Below are 18,103 nucleotides of genomic sequence, written 5' to 3'. Positions count from 1 at the left end.
AATTAATTAACATAACCTTCATCCATTTCCCTAGAACAAAATCTAAACTAACATGATGAACAAAAACAAGGAAAACAAGGTAAAATAATAATAAAAGCAAGAATCAAATAACTAAACTAATTAATCTGCTCAAATCAACAAATAAATAAGTAAAAACAATAATAAATGAAAGCAATAAATGTGAGAGAAATTTAGGAAGACTCATTGAATTTATGAGAGGAAAAATCCACAAATTGCTTCTTCAAAATCCCAAAAACTCCATGAAAAATCTAAGCTTACTCACTCTAAACTACTCCTAAACTAGAGAGAGAAACTCCTAATCTAACCCTAAGAGAGAGAAAAATAAAAGAACTAAAACTACTCTAAACTAATCTAGGGTAAAATTAAAATGTTGAGAGTTATTGCTGTTGGGTGGTGATTTTGGTGGTGTGGAAAGCAGTGGAGCAAGGGAGCAGTAAAATAGAGGGAGCAGGGGAAGTGAACAGGGTGGTTTGCGTGGTGTTGGGCTAGTGTGGTGGAGGTTAATATGTAGGGTGGTGTATGATAAGTTGGCAGCAGCTTTAGAACAAATTTGTGCCTCGAATCCCGGACTTTGAACTCGAACACGACTTTAAAACCCGAAACACCAAACTCGACCTACAACAAAACGAGGGCATTATCAAAAGACAAAATAAAATAAAATAACAATAAAATAAAATAAAATAAACTTAAAAATAAAATCAAAAGAAATTAAATAAAATAAAGTAAAACAAATATGAAAATAAAATAAAATAAGAAAATAAAAGAACTAGGAACTTATTAAAAAAAACAAGAACTAAAAACTTAAAATAAAAACAAAGAAAATAAGATAATTTAAATAAATTAAGAAAATAAGCTAAAAACTACTAAAATACTCGAAATAAGGATAAAAGACGAGAATAAGTAAATAAAAGAAATAAAGGACAAATAGGGTTAAATTATTGGAAAATAAGCCGAGAAACGACTCGATAAACACCCTAAAAGTGACATAAAAGTCACTTATCAGCATTATTAGAAACAGCAGAAACATTAGCAATAGAATTAGGATTGTTAGTAGTAAGGCTATCTAATTTCTGGCAAATAGAAGTAAGCTGAGCTTGCATAAGGGTTACTGAATCAACATGATGCTTGCCCTTATTAGCATAACCTCTAGTATTCCCGTATTGGGAATTATGGATCGCCATATCTTCAATAACCTGACCTGCATCATCAACATTTAAATTCATGAATCTACCGCTAGCTGCGGAGTCTAAAATTGTCCTAGATGCATTTCCTAATCCATTGTAAAAAGCTTGAATTAGCTGCCACTTTGCCAAGTTGTGGTGGGGACACTCCCTCTGCAGATCCTTGAATCTTTCCCAAGCCTCATATAATGCTTCATCTGGTTCCTGGGCAAAATTCTGAATGGCACTCCTCAATAAAGCTGTTTTCTCTGCAGGGTAATATTTATTATAAAAATTTAAAGCAAGAGTCTCCCAGTTAGTAATACCAAGTGCAGCTCTATTCAAACCATTAAACCACAATTTAGCTTTTCCACATAAAGAAAAGGGAAAAAGAATCTCCCTGATTTGATCCTGCGTTACCCCATTCTGCCTAATAGTGTTGCAATATTGACAGAAATCTGCAATGTGAAGATTAGGATCTTCACCCTTAGCTCCACTGAACTGCTTTCTTTCTATCATCGTTATGAACTGGGGCTTGATCTCGAACTGGACTCCCTCGAGATCAGGTGTAGGAGAAAGATGTGGAAAATCCGTCAGGGATGGCTGCGAATAATCGCTAAGCTTGCGAGGTGGAGGTGGTGGTGGTGTACCCATCTCTAGTTCTGAATCAGAAGAGTGCTCCGAATCACTAGAATTAGGTAATGGGTTTCTAGGAATATCGTTACTCCCAGAACCTGCAAGGATCTGCCTATAAAAATTCTTCTGTCTATGAAACGAGCACTCGATCTCAGGATCGAATGGAATGTAACCTGATCTGGAACACCTGGGCATAAACAAAGAACTAAAAGACAGATATTAGAACTACCTCAAAGAACTAATGTCCTTTGAGGCAAAAGAAAAATAATCTAGACTACAAAAACAATTAGAAATAAAAATAAAAACCGTTTCCCCGGCAACGGCGCCAAATTTTGACAGGCTAAAGTCGTATCACCTAATAAAAAGTATTACCTAAATCCTCTAACTAAAGTAGATAGGGAAATAGGGTCGAATCCACAGGGAAACTGGTCTTTCTACTTCTAATTAATTAATATAACCTAAATTATTAAAGTAACCAATCAATTTGTTGTTTGTAATGTGAAATTATACTACGAAGATTAAGTTTAGGGAGAAAGTCGATAATAAGAAGGCCTAGGGTCATAGGTTCACCAATAATTAATATTCCGGGATAAAACATAACAATCAACAGTTAACATTGCACAAATAACATGATTAACAGGCTCTCACAATTTATTAACCAACATAGATCTAACAGGCTCTCGCAATTTACTAGATCTAAGTTCCTATTGAAAATAGCCTTTAATATCAAATTAACATCTGCTCGATTCATCAATTCAATATTGCTAAACATTCACAATCAAATTACATCTGCTCGATTCATAATCTAGTTGCAAAGAATTAAAACAATTCAATAAGAAATTACCATGCAATATCAATAATCAACAATAACAAATTATCCCTTCATATTAATTATGGATCCCCATAAACCCTAGAATTAAACTACTCAGACATAATTAAAACTAAACAAAACATAATAATTAAACAAGTCATGAAGAAATTGAATGAATAAAATACTGAGATTAATTAAGAGAGAAATCGTACCAAGAAGGCGGAACTACAATGGAGTTTAAGGAACAAGAGAGAAAATAAGTCTAGAGAGAGAAAGTCAAAGTAGTGAGAGAAGGAATTAAAAACTAGAGTAAGGGAAGTGAAAAGAAGGTATCTAATCTTGCCTCATAAAATCACATTAATACTAAGCAAGCTTATTTGCTAAACAAAACTGATCGGAAATAAACAACTCCTAAGCACTACTCGCGCCCGGTCGGGCAGTGGCTCGCCCGACCGGGCCCGTCCTTTTTCTTCTCAGGTGTCTTCTCGCGCCCGGCCGGGCTCGTGCTCCGGGCGCGGGCTTCCTCGTGTGTTGCTTCGCCCCGCCCGGCCGGGCGCGCCTTCGGGCGACCCTCTAGTGGTCTGGGCGAGGCTTTTTAGCCTCGGGCTTCTACCTTTGGGCCTCCGAACTTGGTCCAAGTGCCATCACACTGAACCCTTAGTCACCGATTGATACCTCCGATCGGTCTTGGGCTATCGAACGTGGTCGCGGTCTCCCAACACTTGTAGATGCTCCTCGAAAACCCGGGAAAATGCTCCAAGTACGCAAATTCCTACAAAACTCAAGCAAAACTACCAAAGCACTGGAAAACACAAATTAGTAATAAAAGTGGCTCGAAAGAGCCATAAACACTACTAATTACGACCAAGGGACGGCGTAAAAATATATATAAAATGAACACATCAACCTACTTCTCTGTCAATCGGTAGTAGGTTCTCTAATATACAAAGTATACAAATAGGTCGTTGCAAAGAATTGACAAGTTTGATGATAGAGTCGTTAAATCCCATTAGGCATCTCCAAATTTATAAGTGCAAAAGCTTGAAAAGATCCAAACCTTGGTTGTTTGCTGGCTGGTGTTGCGGGGTTCGTCGATTTGGTGCGCGAGGGAGCAGGGGCTTGAGTGTTCGGGAATTAGGGCTGGGGGTGTCGGCAATTGGGGTCGGGGTGTCGGGAAGTGGGCGCCAGTGGAAAGGGAAGCTTGGGCACAGGCGCCGTCGCCATCGGTGGAGGTGGAGATGGGAGAAGGTGGTTGGGCGGTTAGGGGAAGTGTTTCAGGGATTTTTGTGATAACCCGAAAGGGAGGTATAGATTCCCACGGGAGACAGATCTAGAACGCTACACTAGTACGGCCCGAACACCTGCAAAACAACGGAACTCCGGTTTACCGGAGATCCGCCTCCGACGATCAAGTTAGTGACCGGAAAACGAAATTTTAGAGAGAGAAAGTAGAGAGAAGTGAGAGCATATTTTGGGCATTGTGCCTTTAGGAATTGAGTGTTGTTTTTCCATTATGAAATGATGGGGTATTTATAGGGAAGTGGGAGATCATGCTCCTAAGGTTTCATAACCTAGGAAGATTGGCTGCCCTATACATGGTTGACACGTATATTAGGGTTTCCTTCATGTTAGGCATGTTTCCTTAATGGGCTTTGAGCTCTTCTTTTTCTAATATCTCTCTTTAGGCCACATGTCATGCTCTTATTGGCCTTTATTAGCTGAGCAGGATGCCACGTGTCGGCTTATAATTGGGCCACTTGTTAGCCTCTAATTTGTTTATAAAAGGGGGTAAAAATACCCCGAAACAGGAAGGGTTGTTATTTTTTTTTAAGATTAATTAAATTATGATATAACTAACCTTAGTTAAGTATTGTTTAATTGTTATAAAACTAACCTCGGTTAAATTTAACAGTCAACTAACGGTTTTAGCTCAATAAGTCTATGGAAGTAAATTTTTAAGAGTTGGCGGCTACCAAAGATAATTCATATAAACAGTGGCTACCAATGAAAATACGCAAAAGTACGAGGCTACCAATGAGAATTTTAGTAGTAGCCAATCTATCTATCTATAACTATATACTAAAGGCGAAACTAAAAGTGACATGTGTCATCTTTTGGTTAAAAATTTTCCCGCCAAAAGTTTTTTTTTCTTTTGCTTTTTTGTTTTTGTCAAAAAAAAAAAAAAACCTTCTTAGGGAATATTTAATATACATAATATAATATTTTCATTTTTTTTAATGGAATATTTTCATTCCTTTCTCACAACAATAATATACTTTTTCCTTCCAAAATGATTATTATGTTTCTTCCTTATACATTATAATAAAATATTAATTATTTCATTATTTGATATGTTAAGTATCTTTAATTATTTTATATATTTATAATTTTGGCTTCCTATCTTTTATCTAATAATTACATACTACATAGAGAAAAGTAAAAGGTGTACTACATATATGAAAACATGTAACATTATGATGCAACCAATGTTTTATTTTACTCCCTCCGTTCCCTTATGTTTTTTATGTTTTGGAATTAAATTATGTGTGGTTATAATTAAGAAATTGTGTAAAGTAGAGGTATGATGAAATAATTCAATGATTAAAAATACAAGAGGAGAGAGAAAGTAATAATGAGTATTGGAAAAGTACAATAACACATGCAAAAGTAAGGATTTTTTACTATTAAAACTTCAAAACAAGGATTACTTTGTCCAAATTTTATGACTAAAAAGAAAAGATACTAAATGTAAAGAATGAAAGAAACACCTAATTGAAAATGTAAAAAAAAATGGGAACGGATGGAGTATTAAGTATACAATACCATTTTTTTTTAATTTAAAGTAAATTACTAAATTTGTCAAATTTATACATTTATTTCTGATCTTTAAATAAAATTTAAAAATATGCTCCGCATGTAGGTAATTTTAAACATATTATTATAACTTTTTAAGTATTTAAAGTTATTTGTATCAGTAGTCCACGGGTTTTATGTTACACCACATGCCCAAATTATACTATGACTTTTTAAATTTAGAACATGCGACATGGCATTATCCACAGCTCCGTAATATTTATTTGGGCAAACAAGCCAATCAACCATTGTAATATTTGTGGCAACAATGCTTATTAGCCACGGTAGATTGGCAAACAAGCCAATTAGCCATTGTAATATTTGTGACAACAATGCTTATTAGCCACGGTAGATTTTGTGGCAAATAATTTGATAGCTACGTTAATATTTATGGCAAGTGTATTTTTTTGCCACTAAAATTTGCTATGACATCCATTTTCACATGGCAAATTTCTATCACGGGAGTAAATTTCAAAATTCTCGTGGCTAAATTACATAGCCACATGAACTTTTAACTTGTGCCACGATTTTACACTTGGCACGAAGGTCAATTTGTTATGGTAATATTATATAAAACGTAAATCAATCAATAATTAAGCAATAACTTTATACTAAATAAACACCGAGAGTGACGCATGTTATTTTTTGGTGCTGTTTTTTTCTCTCCAAATCATTCCTCCCTACAGACATGATACAATTTCCTCATCCTCAGCCACATATAAAACTTGGTGTTACAATATGATTCTAGTTGTTCGCAATAACATACTTGTCAACTTTCGATGCAACAAAACTTTCGAGCTTTGTTGCACGACTTCTACAGACATGATACAACCCCTCATACTCAGAAATTAAAGGGTGACATATAAAAGTATGAAGTTGGACGGCCATATCAAGAATAGTTAGTACCAAATTCACATCATCATCCCCTCCCATGAATCCAATAAGTTCGAACACCCTCAGACTTGGTAATGTCTTGGCCTTGTATTCTATATACTCCTCCGCCCAACTATGTTCATAAAAATAAGTATTGCCCTCTTCCCGTCTCATTGGCAACAAGGTCTGCAATCCCTGCAAAATTCTAGCCTCCTCTGGTACATAAGATTTAGTCCAATCAACCTACCACCATAAACATAAAATCCATAAACAATGAGGTATGGTTAACAATTTAACAACTATACATCCATGTACAAATTTAGCATTACTAGCATAGCGAACAAGGCTATGGTAGGTAAGAAAATTGGTTTCGAAAGATAAGGTGAAATGAATAAATACAACAATCTATCTATAAGTCTATAACAAGTAATAAGATGGATGAAACCTGCGATGTACGGTTTGTTTGTATTTTTTAAAACAAATATTTTTTATATTTATGTGATATAATTTGTTATTTTATTTGTTGTAGTGTATCATTTTATATTTTTATTTTAAAATAAACCGTAAATATTCTATCATTTTAAATTTCGATAAACATCTCATAAAAAAATATTTTATATTCAATTAATTTAAACTTTTAAATTTTATTCGCTAATTTTAGTTATGTGACATTAGAATTATTAAATTTTTAAAATATTACAAATCTCTTACCTTATTTAATTGGTTATAATAAAAATTAAAATCATAAATGAAAAATGGCAGGTATTTAAAACGGAAGGAGTAGTAAATATGTATTGACTATTAATAATATTGGTGAAAATGTTCAACTAAAAAAATTATTATTTTTCCTTAGAAATTTAAAGTGAGCCAAAAATAAATTTTTTAAAAAATGCTATAAGCTCGTTCGAAAACCTGAACCCATAACTTCTATCTAAATTTGATTGAAAATAGAATTCTAAATTAAGTTTTAAATCCTACTAAATCTAAATCTATCCAACATGGCGTGACCCTTTGAAAAAATAGAAACGCCAAGTGTTATTATCTCGTGATCTAACTAAAAGTTTATTATTTGTATTTTATTGATAATAAAAAACTAAACTTAACAATTTTATACTAAAAAATGTCATCAATGAATTCGAGTGAGATGTGAGCCGTAGGATGTAGCGTGATTAAAGGCTTGAATTGGTTCTTAATTCCTATTATTCACCTTGGTTCTCACATGATCTCATTTCTATATACACTTCCATAATATACTACCTCTGTTTCTTATTATGTGCACCAAAGGGGTATTATTTGTGAGACATAAAATATTCTTTTGTTGCACATAATAAGAAACGGAGGTTGTATATATACTTCCTCTGTTTTTTAATCAATGCAACACACACTTTTTCACAATATTTAAGAAATGTGGAGTTCACATGATATAATATAGTTTAAAATGTGATGAGTGGTTGTTAAGTGTGTAATTTAATGAGGCATGTACTTTAAATAAAGAAAATAGTAAAACTTTTCCCTAAAATAATTTGCCATTTATAATGTGTTACAAATATTATGACAATTCCATTTTATGGAAGTGTTGCAAGAATTAAAAAACAGAAAAAGTATTAAATTGTAATAAGTTTCGATAAATGAAAAAGGAACAAGTAAAAAAAATAAATAATACAACTGTAAAAAGAAAAAAAAAAGTTAAGCAATATAAAATATAGAGAAAGTATATTATTAATAAGTTTCATAATAATTGTAACACTTTTATTTGGTAAGGATCCACCAATATTTTATTATTTCTCTTTTACAACCAATCTCACATACACAATTTTTTTTTTTTTTTTTTATAATGAATTAACAATTAAATATATCTCTAATAACTGTACATTATCTATAACTATTACTAAAGTAAAAACCGCTGACATCATCTTTGTACACGTGTCTTTCTTATCATTGAAAATTTTACCTCTAAAATTGCTTATGACATCATATTTTTTATTTTCTTACTAATTTTTTAATCTTTTCAAAATTATTTTATCTTTTTATGAAAATCTATATTCAAAATTTATAAACATGAATATCCATTAACTAAAACTAAAACAAAACATGTTGTCATCATTAAGGGACATGTCAATTTCATATTAATAATTTTCCCGCCTAAACTATTTTTGACATCATCATTTTTTTTTCCACCTATATTCCAAAACTAAAAAAAAAAAAAACAAAAAAACATGGCTTCTTCCAAAATTAATTTATAAGATTATGTTTTTTTTTTTTCAAATATAAAATTGACAACTATTTAAACAAATAATAGGTACTTAATCCATGCAACACACGAAACTAAACTAGTATTTTATTATAATATTCTCCTTTTGGTCCTAGACCCGATCGACTTAATTTTGAGCTGGTTTTGGGCACATTTTGGACCAAGCTCGACCGGTTTTTTTGTGGGTTTAAGAATGCGTCTTTATCCATTTTTTTTTTCACGGCCTTGCCCTTTTATAACTCAAAAAGCTCACACGGCCTGCCTATTTTGGACAGGTTAGGGCACAAAAAGATCTTGCCTAAAGCTTGGCTAGACCCAGTCCAAAAAATGGGCTGATTTTTTTGCCTCGGCCAGCCGAACACATTCCAGCCCGCCCAATGATCACCTTTAATCAAAACACTATAATTTTCCTTAAACTTAGGGCATGTTCACATTTACTTAATTTCAGTTCAGTTCAGTTTAGTTGAATTCAGCTCCAATCAGTTCAGCTTAGTTCGGCTCTAATCAATTCAGTTCAATTCAGCTCTTGATTTCCCTCTCACATATAAAATATTCAGTTCAATTCAGTTCGGTTCGGTTCGGTTCGGTAAATGTGAACAGGCCCTTATTGACATTGCTAGTGTTGCAATTATTATGAAACCAAGGAAATATGAACCTTTATCACATTAAAGTTGTGTTTTACACAGGACTTAAATTAGTAATAATCAAAACAAAAATAAATTCATAGGATAAAATTATTTACCTCCATCTTAAATTCACACAACATTGGGCTTGCCCCTAATAATCTTGCTATACTAGGTGGGTCAACAACCGTATCATCACAATATATCAACTCCAGAAATTTTAGGTTGCTGAAGTGCGGAAGTCCTTTTGCAGGAATGTTACATATAACATCTGTCTGCTAACATCAAGTATATACCGTTAAGGTTTAGAAGCTAAAACTAAACTTTCAAAAATTCATTAAAAAAAAAAAAGAAAAGAAAAGAAAAAGACCACATTTAAAAATCACTATTTGATTTTAACCATCTTAAATTTTTTTTTGCATTTAATTAAATTTAAAAAAGAAAAAAAAAATAACTATAAGTAGTTTCTACCACAACATAATGATTTTCGCTCCTGATTAACACTTTTTTTATTACACTACGAGTAACACTTTGGAAAACAAAAAAGACTTTGGAAAACACTTTGGAAAAGATGTAATTCCAAAAAAAATAAAAAAATTAGGGTCATTACTACACTACGAGTAACACTTTGGAAAACAAAGGATGTATTAAGTTGTGAACTTAACAGCGTTAATGTGGAGGTACTACATTAAATTTAACACCCAAATTGGTATTATTTGAAATTCAAATAGATTGTTATATACACTCGGGTGCATCTTGCACACATAAATATTTATTCGCATTTGATGATTGTTTTTCATTTAATCATCAAATGAAAAAATAAAACTAACCTTGGGTTAGATGGATGTACGGTACATCCGGGTGTATATAACAAATTCTATGAAACTTGAGTACTCAAAATGACATTTTGTTTCATCAAACCATTGGTACCCAAAACAACAATTTAAAAAAATAAAAAACAAAAAACAAAAAAAAAACCTACGTACCTCTGGTAAGTGATCCATCTCAAAGAGATCTATCATGATTTCAAGGGTAAATTTGGAAAGTTGATTAGCAAAACCTGCAATTTGCTGACATATTGGAACTGTGGCACCACAACATCCTCCTGCTAAACTTAATTCAACAAGTGATGAGGGAATACTTTTGAACTCAATAGTCGGCTGACCAAAATAATCCAAATAACTAAGATTCACAGCATCAATTATAAGTTCTAATGAACTACCATAGCGTATTGACAATTGTTTCAAGTTGAAAGATGTAACCTTCAACCTCACAAGTGTATCAGAGCTCTGCACAAAAAGTCGTTCCAAAAGAGGGCATTCTAACAACACAAGTTCAAGCAACTCTCCACTAACGTTAACTTCAGTCAAATGCAAAGAAGTAAGAAAACTGATGCCACTTTCAAGCAACGAGGGCTTAAGAGTGTAATAGCGCTCTGTTGTAGAGTGATAAAATGGCAACTCCAGCTCCAGGTTCTTAACTTGTTTTGACAAAGCAAATTTAACCCATCTGTCAATATCATGTACCTGGCTTTCATGAAAACCCAATCGAACTCTAAACTTATTAATAGACTGGCCACTGTGCAACCTTATTACCTGATTAACCCAATTAAGATATCTAGTTGTATGTATTGGCTGTGGATATTTATAACAGCCCCTACATTCTGGAATTATTTTATAATGGTCAAAGTCGAGATCAGTCCAGTTAGTCCACAAATACCTCCACCTTTTTGAGAGGACACTGGTTATTGCTGCCTCTTTCATCTCTAGTTGAAACAGAATGATCAGCAATATATCATCTGGCAAATCACTTATTCGATCCTTACTTTCCAAATCATCCTATAAATGATTAAATGTTTACAAAACAGAATGGTCAGCAGGAAAGGTGTATTCAACTCAAAACTAACAAGAATACGACAAGATCACAATTATTAAATGTTTCAAATGTTCAACCAATCTATAAATATATAGGAATAGGGGAGAGGCAATTACATTGAATATTAGTTATTCAGCGCTTATTTTTCTCCCTTGAAGGACCTATAATTTCCAATACAAGTATTAAACACCCAAGTCTTTTTTTAAAAAAATGTCTTTACATTGTTTTAGACAAAATTCCATTGTTTTTTTTTTTCCCCTCCATATCTTAGGAAGTTACATTTTTGAAATTTCTCATATGAGCAAGGTCAGACCCATAGCATAGGTTCCCAAAATAGGAAGGGCCTCCAATAATAAAAAAAAAAAAAAAAAGAAGCTTTCATTATAATAGGAAATTTTGTCTAACAATATCATTTACATAAACAATTTTGAAAACAACTACCATTTAATTTTATTTTTGTTTAAATAAAAATTACCTCAAAATGACCCGATAGTGAACTTAAAAACGTATTGAAAATTTTTTCAAGCAAAGAGTGGGAGAGTGGGACCATGAAAGGGTTAAATGAGGGAGACCAAAAATGACTTGGTTGGAAGGAGCTAAGAAGGATATGAAGTATATGGATTTGGATTAGAATGAAGTATTGGATCGTAATAGATAGGGGAGGAAGATTTATGTCGATGACTACACGAAATAATTTAGTTTATATTAGCCAACTCCACTTATAAGATTAAGACTTTGGTTGATTGATACCTCAAACTCACAAAAAGTTTAAGTAGCCATATCACATTTAGTTTTTTTTTTTTTTTTTTGGCAAGAATCAACTTTTTGAAGACTTACTTTATAAATTTCTTTTCAAAAAAAACAAATTAAATGATAATATTGTTCTACATCAACTCTTAATAGGATAATACACTTCAATTGCCCAAATCCTTTAATTTTATAAAGCCCAAAATTCATTTTTTTGAACTATATATAAACCCTTATTTTAGGATTAATTGAGAAAATAAATCAGCTACAATGCGAAAATATAGACAATTTATCTACAATTATATTCGACTATCCAAAATCTATTATTTTTTACCACAATTGATTGAAATTTTGTAAAGTAGACTTTTTCAACCGACAATAAGTAGTGCTATTCAAAATTTTTGTGACTTTAGAGTTATTTTTTAAAGGAAAATTTGATTCTAATAATCCCACTTTTGGCCGGTTCGCGGTTAATAATCCCACCTTTATAAGGGATTCTCTTCCATTGGTCCCTAACATGTTGGTAACCAATTTAGATAAGTTAAGATGCCACGTGTAATTGTATAATTGATTTTAAAAACCTAAAAAAACCCACCAGCCACCCCCACCGTGAAACCGTAAGCCTCAACCTAGCCCCACCAACAACCGGCCGACTGCCACCCTAAACCCCCTAAAACGGCCAGTCGAAACCCCCATTATCGAAAACCACCTCGCCGACCAAAAGCCATCCTCGAAATCACCCCCCACACCCACATCTCAACCCCGAAACCACCATACCCACCACCTTGAAAACCGCCAAAAACACCCTATCACCATCGAAAACCGCCGACAAGTTCCTCTAACCGCAGAATAGCTTTGTAACTCCTACCCAATTTCAAGCTTAACCATCTCTTTTGATCTTGAAGGTTTTTCTCTTTTTTTTTTTTTTTACTTTTTTTTTTAATCCACTGAAATCAAGGCGTGGGGGTGGGATAAGGAGTTTTAGCCAGGGGTGGCAATTCGGGTAAGCATTTCGGGTTCGGGTTGGATTTCGAGTCAATTTCAGGTTATGCTTAGAAACTATCAAAAATAGTGAAAAACTTAATATTATAACGAAATATGAAATTTGGGTCAAATCGAGTCAAATTCGGGTTGTTTGTGTTCGGTTCGGGTTTCTCTCAGTAACTTCGGGTAAGGTTAGGAATTGCCAACCCTAGTTTCAGCGGTGGAATAGAGATTCCGGAGGTGGGAATAGGGGTTCTTGCGGTGGGGATGGGGGAGGAGGGAATGCCTGGGATGGGGTGGTCATGGGTTTTTAAAAAAAATCTTTTTTTTTTTAATATTTATTATTTTTTTATACCAATTAATTAATGACACGTCTCTCAAATTATAAAAAATAAAAAGTTTACCAAATGTACAGGTTACCGATCATAAGAGACCAATGAAAGAAAATCCCTACAAATGTGGGATTATTAAATAATAGTTTAAAGGTAGGATTATTAACAGTGAATCAGGGATTGTTATAATCAATTTTTCCTTTTTTTAAATAAAAAAAAGATATAGTACTCACTCCGTGTTTTTTTAAGTGTTACACTTACTAAATCCGGTCGTGTTTTAATAAGTGTTACACTTCCTATTTTAGCAAAAAAGCTACGTTAAACTATTATCTCTCTCTTCTCCCATGGTCTCCACCCAAACTCACTACTACTTTTTTTATTATATCTTTACTCTCAAAAACATTACTTTTCAATAAACTATTAATCCTATCTTTTCTTTACAATTTTTTAATCCTCTAACTACCCCACTTACCTCTTATTTTATTTAAGTCAATTAAATTGCCTAAACTATGTGCCGGTTAAACTGTAACATTTTAAAAAACACAGAGGGAGCAGTAGTTATTCCCAAAAGTAGTCATTTAAATGGTAATTGTTGTTAATTTTTTTTTATATATAATACAAATATATTTAAAGCTAAATATCGAAAAAAAAAAATTTAATTCTACAAGTTGGTAGCACTCAAAGCAACAATACAATCAGAAAGGAATGGTCAGTGATCAAATCTTAAATTTGCCTTTTTTAAAAAAAAAAAAAAAATTTGCTAATTTCTTTTTGACATAATAAATGAAATCATCTAAGTATCTAACCAAATAAATTGGTTTTAACATATAAAAATAATTATTATATTTTATTTTAATCAAATTCATAGATTTAATAATAAGTAAAAAAAAAAAAAAAAAAAAAAAAAAAAAAAAAAAAAAAAAATCAGATTAAGGCCCTTTTTGATTGGGAGGAAAAGAAAAGAAAGGGAAATTATGGTTCCCTATGTTTAGTTTTAAAAATTAAAGGAATTTGACAAAAAATGATGGAAAATGGAAGGAAAAACTCCCTTTATAAAATCTTCCCTTTTCTTTAAAAAGAAAATAAATCTATTAAGCTTAAATTTAGTTTTCCCTTCCCTTTCTTTCCTTTACTAAAAATATCAAACCAAACATTAGATGATATTGTTTCTTTTATTTCCCTTCTCCTCCTTTCTTTTTCCTTTCCTTCACTTCCCTTTCTTTCCTTTACTAATATTGAAACAAATAAAGGCTCATTTGCAAATTGTTGTTGGTGATTCAATGGCGGTTAGCTGGTTCACTTGGCTTGTATGATCTAGAATTAAATTGGTTATTTATAAAAGTGTTTGGTAAATTTAATTGTTACATGTTAATTAGATAATTTGTGGGCCATAAGCCAACAAAAAAAAAGCTACTCATAACATGTTTTTTATTTTGGCTTAAAACCCAGCTTTTTCGCTAATTGAAAAGCCAATTACCAAACACTTTTTTTTTGTTGTTTGACCACATAGGTTCGATTTGGTGGTAGCGTTTGAGGTAACAGTTAGCATTTTGACCAGTCAAACACTACTAGAAAAAATTTGAGAGTGTTTTGGTAAGATAGCGATTCTAGTAGCGGTTAGTGATAGATGTAGCATTTAGGTAACTTTTCTCAAACGTTAAAATGGTAGCGTTTAGAAGTAGCGGGTAGCGTTTGGCATAAATTTATTACTTTTTAAATAATATTTAAGAAAAATTGTCAAAAATAATACAAACTTTCACCCGTTCGCTAAAAACAAGTCGAACTTTCAATTTTTCTAAATAATACAAACTCTGTAAGGGATCTGCTTTAAATAAGTTATGACCGGTTAGTGACTTGATTGATAGGTACATAAGACACTTGTCAATGTTTCATTAATTTGACAAATTAATTTGATTTTTTTTATTTAATGTTTTTACTTTTAAAAAATTTAAACTTTATTATTATTATTAAAAAAAAAAAAAAAAAAAAACCTCACCACTAGCCACCCCCCGTTCGTCTCCCTGCTCATCCCCTTCCCAACAGCAACCTCCGATGATCCTCTACAGGGGTTTCAACATCCTCTCTTGCGCTGACGACCGTATTTCCAGCATCCCCATCTCTCCCCCTCCCTTTCCCGACTCCTAACCACCACAAAAACATAGCCACGAATCCTCCTCCCGTAGTCCCGCCCTATGAAAACCTCGAAATTTAAGTAGTGGAATTAAATCAACCATCACTACTACCAACCATATCACGAAAAACCCAAAGCAAATCGATATAACAACAATTCTTAACCAACACAGAAATCATAGTATTCCACAAAATCGTATCTCTTTTAGACATTTTATCAAACACCTTATATGCATACCCAATCCTAGAAATTTTAAGATACAATCCAACAACAGCAGACCCAACAAACAAATCAGCGCCAAACCCGTCAATGATCGAGTGAGCATGAAGCAACATACCAACCCTTTGATCCCCAAGTGACCAAAAAGCCAAAACTGCAAAACCGTGGGTAAAATTATTAGGCCTTAGATTCAAGTTTGACGCAACTGGGTATAAACAGAAACATAAGAAGATGGCAAATAATTGAGGGGAAACCCACGAATGAGGACATTTAAGGGGTTGGAGTTGAACAAACAAGAAGATTAGCATTGTAATAACGTAGGAATTGAAAGCGTTGAGAATGATTTGAGCATGGATTTGTTTGAGTTTTATGAGTGTTGTTGATTTTGAGATGAGGTTGAGGAAGGGGGAGGGTTGGGGAATAGGGATGCCGAAATTAATGAGGAAGGGGTTAGATAGGGAGTGGTGGCTGGCTGTGGGAAGAGGAGTGATTTTTATTTTTTAATTGTTAAGTTTAAGTGTTAATTATGAGTTAATTAAATTGTTTAATGAATTAGCCAAAAAAAAAGTTTACCGGTCATTTAGGTTGTAGGTAAAATATCTTATTTAAAACGGATACCTTTCAAAGTTTGTATTGTTTAAAAAAATTGAAAGTTCAACTTGTTTTAAGCGGACGGGTAAAAGTTTGTACTTCCTCTGTTCTATTAATATTACAACAATGGACTTTTTGCACTATTCATCACTCTTGTTTGACCATATAATATGATTTATACGTTAAGCAAAATATAGTCATGTTGGATCTTGTTGGATTCGTCTCATAAAATAGTTTACAATATCAACATTTTATAATTTTTACTCTTTCACAATTATAAATATTTAGTATATAAAATGTGTTTTGGAATGCGTAATTTCCTGCTTGTTGCAATATTAATAGAACGGAGGAAGTATTATTTTTGACAAATTTTCCTAATATTTATATGAATTTTGATATATTTCAATATTGCAACCGCTATTTTTGCCAAACACTCATACTATCAACCGTTACTTTGACGGCTAACCTCTACCCACTACAAATACCTTAACAGCTACCCGCTACTCGACCATTAAAAACTACCCGCTACCGCTACTTTTACCAAACAGGACCATAAAAAGACCAAAAGCTAACCAAAAAGCCACCAAAAGCCATTTACAAAACATGGCCAAAGCATAAGTAGCAAAATGTTGAAAACTATAAAGTTTAAATTCATATCAAGAATTTTGATCTCACAATTATCCGTCTAAATTTAATATGAGGTCAGTTGCATAGGACCGTAAATTGTTTAAGACGACCTACATATGAAGGCAAATGATGATAATAGATTAATCTGATCCCAGTAATCAGGAAGGAAGTTCTAATCAATTGAGCAATCGATATATAATCCTCTTGTTATAACCCAAGGTTTATGTTTGCTAATTAAATCACTAACTGCTCACTAATCCGCTTACTGCTCACAAATCAAATAAAAAACTAACAAGTTTAAACAAAAATTTATCAAAGGTACGCATTGGCCCAGGGAAAAGAGATTTAATTTCATATTCAATTATCTCGAAAAATACATAATTTTCGGGATATTTGATTCAATAATCTCATAATCTTGGTTATGATGTTTCATCAATCAAAGAATTTACGAACCCTAAACTTAGAGCATTGGTAATTAAGTTAGGTTAGATCAAATATAAACCCTAGATTGTGAAATTGATATGATGTTAACAACAACAAAATTACCTTAGAAGCTGCTTCAATGGAGGATACTAGATCCATCGGAGAACGTTGAGTGCGCTTTACTGGAGAACGTTGAGTCCGTTTTTTTTTTTGTTTTGTTTTTTTTTTTTTTTTTTTTTTTGGAGGAAAACGTTGAGTGTGCTTCAATGAAAAAACTGAGAGGGGGCGTTAAGCAGGAGGGACTTTGGGTGGGAATAGGATTTTATATCGCAAAAAATAATACCAGGGGCAGTTATTATGGTAGGAAATTATTTTGTTTCAAAAAAAAAAAAAGGTAGGAAGTCTAATCTAATCTCTTATTTAATTGGCTAATACTAAATTGTGAAAATTAGATCCTGCTCTCTAAAAACTCGGCCCCTTTATATGTATATATTAGATTTATAATTAATTGATGGGTCTTAAGAAAATTACAAAATTACACTTGGGGTAAGAAGGTAAAAAAACATTTTAAGGGGTGTAATAGTACATACACTATTCATAAGAACAATCTCCCACTTTTTATAAGGTAGGGAAATTAATTCTACTATTTATTTATTTATTTTAATGAAACTTTAATGCTGTCAAGGAGTCAAAAAAAATATATATAAAAAAAGAGGTATAAAATAGACAATTCATTAAGTTTTTTTTTATTTCCTTCTATTTTGGGAATAATTTAAAATATATCCTAAATTGTGAACAATTGTAATATTCTAAACAATTTTAGAGGCAGAATAATTCATTAAGTAGAATTCTACTAAGGAACTATTCTCTCTCTAAAAATCCTCTCTCTCTCTCTCTCCCCCATAAACCGCCGCCCCTCTTCTTCTTCTCTGGCTATGAGGCTCGC

General features: G+C 32.6%; 1 protein-coding gene across 1 annotated transcript; it reads right to left on the bottom strand.

The window, feature by feature from the left end:
• Positions 1 to 6,077: 6,077 nt before the first annotated feature.
• Positions 6,078 to 17,427, bottom strand: LOC145603807 (F-box/FBD/LRR-repeat protein At1g13570-like). The gene is made up of 4 exons (XM_081659795.1): positions 17,281 to 17,427; positions 10,215 to 11,066; positions 9,348 to 9,503; positions 6,078 to 6,597 (listed from the first exon to the last, which is right to left on the bottom strand). The coding sequence occupies exons 1-4, from the start codon at positions 17,314 to 17,316 to the stop codon at positions 6,226 to 6,228; spliced, it is 1,416 nt and encodes a 471-aa protein (XP_081515921.1). The 5' UTR covers positions 17,317 to 17,427; the 3' UTR covers positions 6,078 to 6,225.
• Between the last annotated feature and the right edge of the window lie 676 nt (positions 17,428 to 18,103).

This window comes from Chenopodium album, chromosome 22 (genome assembly GCF_948465745.1).
Source record: "Chenopodium album chromosome 22, dcCheAlbu1.1, whole genome shotgun sequence".
Lineage (NCBI taxonomy): Eukaryota > Viridiplantae > Streptophyta > Magnoliopsida > Caryophyllales > Amaranthaceae > Chenopodium > Chenopodium album.
Note: the sequence above shows the minus strand (reverse complement) of the source record. Positions and strands in the feature narration are given on the sequence as shown.

Coding starts and splice junctions, on each gene's coding strand:
- LOC145603807 (XM_081659795.1), bottom strand. CDS start 17,316: ATGGATCTAGTATCCTCCATTGAAGCAGCTTCTAAG. Junction 11,067..17,280: donor CCATTGAAGCAGCTTCTAAG/GTAATTTTGTTG, acceptor AATCATTTATAG/GATGATTTGGAAAGTAAGGA. Junction 6,598..9,347: donor TGTGTGAATTTAAGATGGAG/GTAAATAATTTT, acceptor TTATGGTGGTAG/GTTGATTGGACTAAATCTTA.